The 12,500-nt window shown below is 39.6% G+C and overlaps 1 protein-coding gene across 1 annotated transcript in view; it reads right to left on the reverse strand.

The window, feature by feature from the left end:
- Positions 1–1,862: 1,862 nt before the first annotated feature.
- Positions 1,863–12,500, reverse strand: part of LOC138055767 (tetratricopeptide repeat protein 28-like) — a 29,778-nt gene continuing 19,140 nt past the window's right edge. Inside the window, exons 3-4 of the mRNA XM_068901640.1 lie at positions 3,153–5,955; positions 1,863–2,685 (exon numbers count right to left, since the gene is read on the reverse strand). Of these exons, the coding sequence (XP_068757741.1) occupies positions 3,566–5,887 (2,322 nt within the window). The 5' untranslated portion in view covers positions 5,888–5,955 and the 3' untranslated portion in view covers positions 1,863–2,685; positions 3,153–3,565. The remainder of the gene's footprint in view (positions 2,686–3,152; positions 5,956–12,500) is intronic.

Consider the following 12,500-nt stretch of genomic DNA (forward strand, 5'->3'; position numbering starts at 1 on the left):
AAACCGTGAAAATGAATACCTATATTCTTAAAAGCGACGAATAATGGACTTCGACAACAATTGCATCTTTCGCCCGTCGCCGGAGCCGTCGGATATCAAAGTGAGCTGGATTTCTAATATTTTACTAACTATAATGTGTCAGCATTGAAATCAGATGGCAAATTCTCTGGTAACTTTTTCTCGTTGGATATGGGTTTAACAAACTCATAGAGGGAATCGAACACCTTGAGTGGATCTGTGTTTACTAAAGTCAGATGTCTGTTGTCTGACTATTTATATTTATTTCACGCACTCAACTCTGCACACTCAGTCTTCAGGTAAAAAACAATTGGAAAGTTGACTAATTCTTGTTCGTCGAGAATTATTTAAAAGAAAGCTTGTTGTCGATTTTTTGCTTCATTATAAGGGAAGGGTTCTTCAGTAAAGGGTTTGATCTTGAACATTGGTGGGAAATTTATTTAGTTGCGTATGGTTTTTAACATGGAGTGTGTTATTTGTTTCACAGGCAACCCAAACTCACAATTTGAATACTGAATCAACGTTTAAACGATTTGTAGCAAAAAATGAAATGACGGTCAGATTGGCATCCCAAACAAATCCTTCTTTTGTTGTAGCATACTCGGCTTCATTTTGACTACTTTTCCAGATTTTATTTGTGGCTCCATTTAAAACTGTTTGTTTTTATGTTTACACAAGGACGAAAAGAAACCCTGTTTTCATGGACGGTGTAGCAATTGGAAAACATGCAAACCCTGGCCTTTGAAAGCACCGCTTTGTCGTCTTTTTTGGACACCGAAGCTATCGAAAAGGAAACATCCTTGAAAGGAAACCCTTTTAAAATCGGTGCCCAGAACTACAAACTGTAGATGTACACTTCAAATGTTATTACATTTTAGTAATCCCCAATTTTAAAACTGTTTCGTTTCCAGGGTGCTTAATGCCTCGTGTTTTTATATTGCTTTTCCACTTGTTTTGTGTTATAAGCAAATGGTGAGTGAGTTGTCTTATCCAACGTTAGATGGTTTCTTTACTTACTTGACCCATTAAGGCTCTGTTACACTCGGCAATTTTCGTCCACATTGCAAAGCTATTCGGTTGACAGTTGGTACACTGGGCAACGTTTTTGCAATTTGCCTGGCTTTCGATGATCTCATGAGGCTAAAGGAACATTTTCATTGGCTAATGACGCGAGCCGTTTCATCACAAGTTAAAGGACAGATTTCACAGAAAGCAGTACTTCAATACCTCGTTGCTAATTTGCGTAAACCAATACGTAAAGTGACAATGGATTCTACTTTCCGCGAAGAGTTCTTCAATTTGTTTCACATTGTTGTTGGCAGTTGTAAACGGGCTGAAACTTGCAACTTATCTCGCTATGGCGTGTCAACAGAAGTTGCACGAAAAACGTAAAATGCAACAGAGACTTCTATTAAATTAGGTTTCCCGTTTAAAACGTAACGTTAACATTCGGTTGCGTTACATAACTCGGATATTCAAATCTCATCAGTTTGACCCTTGCAACGGAAATGTTCTAAATGAAAGGCCATATCATAGGCTGCCAGGAGCCTCTCTTTCCTTAAGGGGGCTAAAACCAACACTTTCAACCAACTGTACTATTTGGAAGGATTGACTCTACCCAACTGTTTCGGCGTAACAGCAAATATTACGGCACCAAATGAAACACCAATCATTTCTTAATAAGATGCACTTAATGATGTGAAGTAATAGCTTGCCATGGCAACACAAAAGTCATCTTGAAAACGCCTTATATTTTGTCTTCAAATGCTTAAATCTCAGAAACGAACTAGGTGACCACTATATTTTATTGCTGAAGAGTGTTTAGCAAGGTAAGATATTAAAAATCTCTGCAAAGATGTAAAAAAATTTTCCGGAGCGGATTCAGCGCCACCTTAACATTTTCCAGTGTTGAAGGTGGCTATGAATCTGCTGTAGGGAATTTTTTTTATAACTTTGCACCGGATTTTTTGGTTCCCCGATGATTATTCCAGGAATTGAACTACTTTCGGCGGAATGCAAACACATTCTTTCACTTCGCTTAAAAACACCACCGATAACTCGAGGTAGTAAGCCCCATAAAGAAAGAAATTTATTAAGAAAAGAAAAACGTCTTCTTCATTGCTGATGGTTTCATTCATTTCTTATGCAGGAGAAGAATAAGAAAAAAATTTACCGGTCGGTTCCTTTTTATTTTGTGATCATTAAATCTTGCAAATGTTTCTTTTTCTTTATCATAGTAGAAGCCTGATGTTAAGGGTCATCAGCAGAAGTGTTGTTTATCTTTTCTTTAGACACAGGCTTAAACACCTACAACAAAAACGGTTTCAAAGAATAAATCAAACATGGTTTTTAGCATCTCAACTACGATTTTGATCGCCACTGCAGCAACACTGCCTTTTGAAGTTATATGAGAAACGTAATATCAAAATAATGGGTAAATTTAGCACTTTACTAAGGATCTAAGCGTTCTGTCATAATTATATTTCACTTAGAATAATCTCAGTCTGCTGGTTTAGTTAACGCAGTAAACTTCTACTAAACCTTTGGAGTTTATTCTACTGGCATAACCATGATTGTTAACCCGTTCTACAATTTTTTAAAAGTTCAGCAATCACTGAAGCGTCAGGCTCTGTCAGGTAGCCTTCTTGTGCATCTTCGACATCGATTCTGGAAGAAGAAAAAAATAGAAACAGCTTTAAATATAGCTGGTTCTTTCTAGCACGCACAATGCACCGATGCGAATGGCTACGGGCAGAAAGATGCTGTCTCCGCTGATGCTGAATTCCTTACAAAAGATGACCGTCAGAGATCTAAGGGATAACGGAAACACGAAAAGAGACATCATGAGGTGATAAATGAGCCATCTTCACCAGTTAACAAAAATCCAGAAAAGGCTGAACGAAAACAGTTTGTCCACCAATGTGAAATGTATCCTTTATGCTTCTGTGTACATGCGTGATAGGCATGTGGAAATTACATTTTTGACAAAAGCGTGTCCAAGGAAACTTTGAATTGTTTACACTACGAAGCTAGCATCTTGTTATCATGCCATCTTAAGCCTATTTGATTCCTATCGTCAGTTTTCCAGTTTGAACGTACTCTTGTTTTCTGAGTTAAACTCGAACTTCACTTACCATTTTTTTGGAAATTCCAGCATGACATCATCGCCAACCAGCACAAATGGCGCCCAGTGCTTTGTAGCGCAATACTGCTTTGACTCTCGCAAAGATTTCATTGCTTCTCGAAGAGCTGCACTGGCGCTTTTTCCATCAAGCAGCTCCTGGTAGAAGCTCCTCATGAACAGCAACGTTACCTCGTCATCAATTGCCCAGAGTGATACCAAAACAGACCGAGCTCCAGCACACAGGAAAGCCCTCGCAATTCCCACCACTCCCTCAGACTTCACTTCGCCCCGGCCACTGTGACAACAGCTCAGCACAACTAGTCTTGCTCGAAGAGAAATTCTCTGAACATCCGCCATTTTCAAAATGAAGTCTTCCTCTTTGTGAATTGGCGATTTCCGGTCGGTATGTGGTGCTAAAGCAATTTAGCCCGCTTTGGGGCATCCATGTGCTGCAATGTGAACTAAAGCAACTGATTTCATACCTTTCAGCACCTCAGCTTTTGTAGCGCTTTTTCCAGTCAGTGGTGTTGTCTGCAGAAGTTCTGCAATCATTTCTACTTCTTGTTTTGCGAAAGGAAGCTGTTCCAAAATGGGGTCTCCTTTCTTGTTAGTAACTTCCTTCAACCACCGATCACCTACAAGCAGTACTCCAGTCTTACTGTGGAAGTCTTTAGGTGCACCAACGATCACATTGAAAGCGGTCAACGAGGGAACGGTGCGGATCCTGATAGATTCACTCAATGCAGAATATGGAGCCAAGCAAAATGGTCCATCGGGAACAACGATTAACTCATCTCCCTGGAGCAAGTCTGCAATTGGCCCGAGTAAGATATCATACAACGGTTGTAAAGAGTTAACGGTGGATGAAGAAGGTAGAACTGTTTTATCACTGATAGAATTTCTGCGGCAAGACAGACCACTGCGTAGTGGATCCAAAGAACGATTCTCGCATCTTACACCATCCCGTACGCCAATCTCTTTCAAAATAGTTTCCATCAACAAGTCAGCACTTCCATTCGGGATTTCGTTTTGTCGAAAGCTGGTGTTACTGTCTTTTCTGACTACCCAAAACGTGATCTTGTTCTCGTCAAGTGCCACAAAAACGGCTTGTGAAGATAAACGCTCTAATGCAGCTGATAGAGTTTGCTTCAGAGCAAGTGCAAAAAATGACTGAGAGTCAATGCCGTATTGTTCTTTCAAAATATCCATCAAAGCCTGTGCTCGACCTTTCTCAGCAGCATACAAAGCTTCTTCAATCTCTCCATTCTTCAAAAGTGTCCTCCACAGAGCAGTGTATGACACGCGATAAGAATCACGAAAACTTATTTTCCATTTATCTTCTGACTTTAGACTATGCCTTGTTTCATCAAAATGTTTTATACTTAAACGATAACAACTAAGTGCATTACTCAAGGAACCCAACAATTCATTATCATGACCCAACGAATACCACGCGATTCCCTCTCCTCGACAGTTTCCAATTTCCTTGAAAATACTAAGACTGTGTTCATGGTACTCCATGGCTTTTTTAAAATGACCCACTGTAACATAGGCATTTCCCAGATTTCCACAAGCTGATCCCTCACCAGCCCTATCCCCTACTTCTTTAGCAATACTAAAGCATTTTTTGTAGTACTCAATGGCTTGTTTAAAATTACCTAGACAAAGATAGCCATTTCCCAGATATCCATATGATGATCCCTCCCGAGCCCTATCCCCTACTTCTTTTGCAATACTAAGATGTTTTTCGAAGTACTCAATGGCTTGTTTAAAATTACCGCGACAAAGATAGGCCTTTCCCAGATTTCCATAGGCTGATCCCTCTCCCGCCCTATCCCCTACTTCTTTTGCAATAGTAAGATGTTTTTCATGGTACTCAATTGCTTGTTTAAAATTACCTAGACTACGATGGGCATTTCCCAGATTTCCATAGGCTGATCCCTCCCCAGCCCTATACCCTACTTCTATAGCAATGCTGAGATGTTTTTCGAAGTACTCCATGGCCGCTTTAAAATTACCCAAATTGTAATAGGCATTTCCCAGATTTCCATAGGCTGATCCCTCCCCAGCCCTATCCCCCACCTTTTTAGCAATACCAAGACGTTTTTCGTGGTACTCAATGGCTTGTTTAAAATTACCTAGACTATAATAGCTACATCCTAGATTTCCATAGGCTGATCCCTCCCCAACCCTATCCCCTACTTCTTTCGCAATACTAAGATATTTTTCGAAGTACTTAATGGCTTTTTTAAAATTACCTAAACTATGATGGGCAACTCCCAGATTTCCATAGGCTGATTTCTCTCCAGCCCTATACCCTACTTCCTTTGCATTAGTAAGATGTTTTTCATGGTACTCAATTGCTTGTTTAAAATTACCTAGACTATGACAGGCATTTCCTAGATTTCCATAGGCTGATCTCTCCCCAGCCCTATCCCCTTTTTCTTTAGCAATACTAAGACCTTTTTCGTGGTACTCAATGGCTTGTTTGAAATTACCTAGATTAAAATAGGCAATTCCGATATTTCCATAAGTTGATCCCTCCTCAGCCCTGCATCCTGTTTCTATGAAAAGATGTAATGCTTGTGCGTAATGTTTTATGGCCTGTTGATAATCAGGCAGGTTGAGGTAAGCATCGCCCAGATGAAAATGAGCCCTTCCTTCACGATCCCTGTCTTCTACACTTATCGCAATGGCAAGCTCTAGCATTTGCTGCTCTACAGCTTCTAACTTTCCATCTACCATTCTTCAATAAGTAAAGAAGAATTAAAACTTTTTTGACGAGGTGGTCCAATGTCAAATCAAGGATGAAGCTGGAAGGAAAGAAAGGTAAAGACACTTGATGTTTAATCTGCTTTTTAAAGTAATAAAAGGTTATGGAATATTATTATCGTCACACCAGTACCACCACCACCGCATCAGTTCTGCCCCATAAAAGTTTTAAGCCGAATCTGACAACTTCTTCGGGCCTTAGACAAGCAAAATTTCAGCGTAGAGCAAAAGCTTTTTGTTTTGAAATTAAAAGTGGGGGAATAGACCATTTTACAGTTGTGTGCTTTATATAGTCGCCTGACCTATTAATGGAAGTGAGGCTAGAGTTGACCTTGTTAAGTGGGATGCCAAATGTATACCACGTCAGAAAACCAGTCGCGTGTCTTTTTTTTTTATTGGTAGTCACAAATATGCATACCCCTCGGATATTGAATTAAAATCCACTTTTATATCCTTCAGTATTTCTAAATTTCCTTGCGCGATTAAAACTCCCACACTTTGCGGTATCCTGAAAGTGTTTTAAGCGACTCGGCCACCGTGAGGGACTTCCGTTATTACGATGAGAGCTAACACTTAGTTTGGAATCTTTCCGCTCGCGATGATTGACACAGTATTAACCTTTGGACAGATGCTTTTTCTTTTTGAGAACGGCAAGCTTTGAAGGTAAGGAAAATTTTCTACGTTATTTTTAGATCTTGCTTCGCTCTTGTGTGTTTCACTGTGAATATTATTTTGTATAGAACGAATACTCCAATATTTCTTACAAACCAGTTTGTTCAGTCGTTTTGACGTCGAAAGAAATTAAGAAAATAGCCTTCAACGGCCAAACAAAATAAAAAATGAAATCAATTTTTTTGAAGAAATCAGCTAGTGGCATCACGGGGACTTCGCAGCGGTCCCCCATCCAAGTACTTACCCTATTCGAAAGGGCTTAAGTTTAGCTGACACTTGGACTAGCATCAACGATTGTGATCTTTGTGTTGAATTCGCACATACTTTGCCCAACTTTATAACATTTGAAAGAAAAAAAAGGAAAATAACAAAAACCCAGTGTCTTGCCGTCATTTTGTCATCCTTTGTTCGTGACTTGTTAGTGTTAAACACGCAGGTAACTTGATCAAAGGCACCCGCTAAAATCGATGTCACTTTCGATTTTGCAATTGTACTTGTACAACCAAAAGTACGATAGAAAAATTGAACGTAACAAAATGTTTTTCTTGGCACAAAATTTGTGATGTTTTCAACTCGCAAATTTTGTTGCTGGTGGCAAATTGTTCTATTCTCGATCAACACTTCGTAAAAAGTTCCTCTTACTTTTGCGTCAATATTTGTTTTTCATAAAGCAGGCTCATAAAATCTGTACAAGGAAGGATTACGTTTTTCTGCAAACGTTGACCGTGATTAGAGTGTAATGTGAAGTGCTTAGTCTCCACCCCATATGAACCATGTGAGCGTTAGCCCGACTGATGGAAATGGGCTCACACAAGGACAGAGACAAACTCTGACCAGGGTGGGAAATGAACCCACGACCTACGGGTTCATAAGGGGTGGAAACTTAGCACTTCACATTACACTCTAATCAGTTAATAAAATCTGTACCTTGCCTAGTTCGCATTTTATGACGTCTCCCATCCCGATACATGTACTAACCCCGCCAGACAGGGATTAACTTCAGTTAACTTTTGTCTTGGATTTAGCTATCAGAAGCTCAGAGTACACACTTAAGCTTGTGGTGAAACAGAATTTTGTAAAGGAACTTGAAAATGATCAACAATCCTTTTATTTTCTTCAATTTTTCTGGGTTTAGTATTTTACTGAACCAAATGTTTTCTCAGGGGGTACTTAGCAAAGACATCTACCATGGCACTGTAATAATTTTTGATACCAAAACAATATCGTGTCCTATTAGAGCTACATATTACGCAAGGGCAACTTGAATCTTCTGAAAAACAAAACCCAGCTCAGTTGACAGTTATGGACAAAAAAAACACTGTCATGTTACTGCACTGCCACACGCACGTAATGCGTTCCTATTTTTAAAAAATATCCCGTATCTCCTCAATTCTCTTCCCCCGCCTCTCCAATATACCACATGCCTACAATTTTTACCTAAATATCCCACATTCTGATCGCTTCTCGGCCTTTTGGCTAAGATTAGTTTCTCGGCCAAGGGCTACGGTCAAGTACTATTGTATTACGGTACTTTTTTCAGAGCCGTATAAGGCAGGCACAGAACGGTTTCGACTGTGTGTCTAGTATCTGTTCTTTCGAGAAGCGATCGCTAGGGTTTTTTGCTTTCGTTTTTGATAGTTTTTTGTTCAGCTTGAGCGTAAAATCATGACAAACTTTTGAAGTTTCTGAGAACTATTTTATCATTCATTGCTCTTAACATGTGGACATGATTAAAAGGCGGCATGACAAAGCCCTTGTAAGGGGTCATCCAATAATCAAGAAACAAGATTGATATAATGTAACTAAATGTTCCCCATTTTTGAGTACAAAATATAACTGTTATAAGAATGTGACAATAATGTGGTACGGAAAATTTTGGAAAGTCAAAAATACCGATAACTAACTGCCTGCCAAGTTTAAAAGTTTTTAAGTGGGCCCGGTCGTTCAAAAGCTGACTGACGTTAATCCCAGATTAAAAATTAACCAAGGAGTTTATTTCTCTATCCCCAAATGCTGTTCAACGCTGATATTCGGCAAAACTTCACATTAGAAGAAATCAATCTTGGAAAGCAAAAATAAGCAAAAGATACTTTCACGAAAAAGTTGAAAACATGAAGCAAAAGTTTACGCTAATCCTGGATTAAATTAATCGGCTTTCAAGCAACCGGGCCCTGTAGTTGAAGTTCACTGTAACTGGACAATTTGTGTTAACTGTTTGGGAATCCCAAGGATACGCCTTTATAGGCGTCTTGTTTTGATGGAAACCTCGCTGCTTCCAACTTATCAGCATGAGAACATCGTTAACATAAGAAAAGAAGGGAGGTCTGTATCATGACAGGGTCAACTCCAACCTCACTTTCATTTAAAGGCCAGTTAACTAAGTACAGAACTGTAAATAAAATTCTATTATCGAGTTTTTGAATGGTCATGTTTTTTTACATAATTTTTTTACTTTTGTATGCCGATTGTCAGAAGCCCGGCGACCCAAATTGGTGGTCCCCCGAGAGGTAGCATCTGGGTTTTACACACATAAGCACAGACTTATTATTCACTCAACAGAATATTGGGCTCTTTTTTGTTAATCACGAATGCATAAATAGGTTAGAGTGCAATACGGAAGTTGCTATGGCAGCAAAGCGATGGAGACCTGGGATTTTGTCGAGTATGTGATAAATAAAAACTTGTATGAACTTGCTCTTGCATCGTTTGTTTGGTGGTCACTCGTGATCGGTTTTGAAAGTCCTCAAACTGCACTCTCCAGAGACCTTTCAACTTTCACTCGGGCCCATAAACACGAAATGCACTCGAGTTCATACGATTTCCTATACATATACATATTACATACTTTATTCATACTCGGTAAAATCTTACGTATATATTAGAAGTTTCATTATAACTAGACTGTTTTACAAGATTGTCGTGAGGGAGCCCGACCAACGGCCGCTATAAAGTTGGTCAGTTCCCCCATTGAAATATCCTAGGGAATCTAATTTCCGTAAGCTGACGACCAAACGTATCCATAACAGTGCCCCGCTATAACAAAAAGCACGCTTTCAATAATTTGTGCCTGGCATAGTCAACTCGAGTTTAGCCTCAGAGTCTCTTAAGTTATACTGTGTACGGCGGATATGAAATAAATTAGGAGAGGCCTTTAATTGTTTTAAACATCAATATGGCTTTAGTCTTTTTCCGGCGTGTAATATTAGATTATCCCAATTAACCAGATTAAAAAGGAAAATGGCACTTTGTGTCTTAATTGGAGCTCGTAATCGCCCTGGCAGATCTATTTTGAAGGTTTTGGAGTTTATCACTTGAAGTTCAGTTGCAATCGCCCCAAACGGAGCTACAATAATCAAAGTGGGGTAAGATGAACGCTTGATAAATTTGGAGGGCAGTGCCTTCCTCTTATGAATGGTCTTATACGTTTAAGGAAATCTATAGCTGTAGATAACTGAATAGAGGGTAATGTGAAGTGCTAGATTTCTATCCCATATGAACCATGTGAGCGTTAGCCCTACTAATGGAAATGGGCCCACACAAGGACAGAGAAAAACTCTGACCAGGGTGGGAATTGAACCCACGACCTTCGGGTTAGATCTCCGCCGCTCTACCGACTGAGCTACAAGGTCAGACGGGAGCAGGCCGTGGGAACTGAAGCGCTTAAAGTCACGGCAATGAACATGTACAAGTACAAGGAAAGGTTACGTTTATACAAACGTTGGCTGTATAAACGTAACCTTTCCTTGTACTTATAGCTGTAGATAGCCTCGTACTAATTTCATCTTTATGTTTACACCATGTGAGGTGGTCTCATTGTTGCGTTTTAGCCAACCTTCGCTTTCAAGATCGTGTGAGGGATGATCTGCAGTCAACCACTGGGCAAAACAATTCTGCTTTACTTGCTTAACCATGAAACAAATAAGATCAAATAATACCTATCAAGTTCAGCATTTGCAAAATTCAGAATGGCGTTGCCAATGAAAACTGAGTGAGCTGAAATGCTGGTGCAATAGTAAACTAACGCTTCGCAAAGAACAAGAGCTTCAAATATTCCTTCTGAAAATTTGCTTCTTGAATCTTTATTCATTCGTGTCCCTTTGTTTTTGCATTTGACGCACCAATCGCTATACGACAAAACGCGTTTCATTTAATTAGAGAGGTCTAGACGTCACTTATCACTAAAAACCCAGAACAACGACAACTTTAGCAAAGAAAAACTTAAAGATGAGGACTCGACATAAATGTCCTATTCATATTATTTGATCATAGTTGACTGGGTATTCACAATAAGTTATAACTGCACGCCAAGGATCAGTGGTTCATTGAGTTAGCTAGATAATTCGTTCGTGAGCTATTGGAGGGTTTTGCTAAAAGCAGGCCCGCGGCCCAGTAGCCCGACGGCCCACGATGGCCCAGCGGCGGCCCGGCGGCCCGAAGGCCGGTGTCGCCGGTGTCCCAGTCCTGATTTTCCACAGTTTTTTGTCCAGCGGTAGGTCCACGCGCATGCACAGATCTGCATCGGGTTTGGGCGTGCAAAATGAACGACGGTGAGTTTCAATTCGTTTACCATTTTAATAATAATTTCCATCCTTTTCGATCCTTTGTTTCGTTGCATGAATTAAGTGAAAAACGTTGTCATTCTCTGTTTATTCGTCTGTTTACAGCACACTACAGAGAGTCCATTATCAAACGATGTAAGTTATTTTCAAACTACAGTTTGAGATTGAAAATTTCATAAGCTAAATAATGAGGTATGTGAACTGCGAATTGTCTCTGAGTTGCGTTGTCAGTTTATCAGGAAATCACATTTTCAATTTGTAATCAGATGATCAATTATTTCGAGCCCTGTTACGGTAATTCTGTGCAGTGGCAGGCAACAGTTATGAAAGACGGTCGATTTGCGTTTCCATGCTTTCTTTGTGTAACTCAGAAACTTAAGAAAAAGATGTTCACATATCTCATTATTTTTGATATTTTCACTTTCAAAGTATGGTTTGAAAATAACTTACATCGTCTGATAATGAATTTAAAGTCTTCTATAGTGCAATTGGTTTCTGTAAAGAGACGAACAGAGAATGAAAACGTTTTTATCTGAATAATGAACATGCAACAAACAGAAACAAGGATTCAAATGATTAAATGGTGAACAAATTCAACCTCACCGTCGTCCATTTTGCACGCCCAAACCCGATGCAGATCTGTGCATGCGCGTAGATTTACAACTGGACAAAAAAACTGGTAAATCAGGACTGGGCCACCGGGCCGCCGCGGTTTGTCGCAGGCCTGCTTTTAGCAAAACCCGCTATTGGAGCATTAATGTTACGAACAGTGCCGAACCATCGTAAGTCCATCACAGGTAGAAAGGAATTGCATTGCGCTGGGATAAGAACATAATACTTTATGTTCGAAGTCTTTTTGACGGGGAAGGGACGGAGGCATCCATATCGATGTCTGTTACAGACTGCAAACTTCCCCCAAAAAGTCACCTAAAATCGCTTCTAAAACTGAATATCTGAACATTCCGAATACAATGTTGACGCAGGCATGATATGGACTAAACCTGTTCATGTTATAATGGTATTTGAATCTTAAATCGTCCATTAGTGAATAGTCATACATCGCAACAGAGGACTTAAAGTAGTTGAAGACAGAGGGAAGAAAGATTTTGCTACCAAATACATGAGTGGTATTAATAAGAATAACTATTTTTATACATGTGAAGAAATCGGTTTTTTTATCTAAACCTCAATTACATGGCTTATTGGACGCCTCTAAGACCTATCAAACTTGGGAAAAACTCACGAATCAAACACGATGATGAGTTAGGAGATCCCTGCCTTTGGACCATAACAATTGACTGGTGCGGCAAATTGACAGATAGGAAAACTTAAAAGTAAATTAAGTGTCGGCCATT

Source organism: Montipora capricornis, chromosome 7, assembly GCF_036669925.1.
Source record: "Montipora capricornis isolate CH-2021 chromosome 7, ASM3666992v2, whole genome shotgun sequence".
NCBI classification, from domain to species: Eukaryota; Metazoa; Cnidaria; class Anthozoa; order Scleractinia; family Acroporidae; genus Montipora; species Montipora capricornis.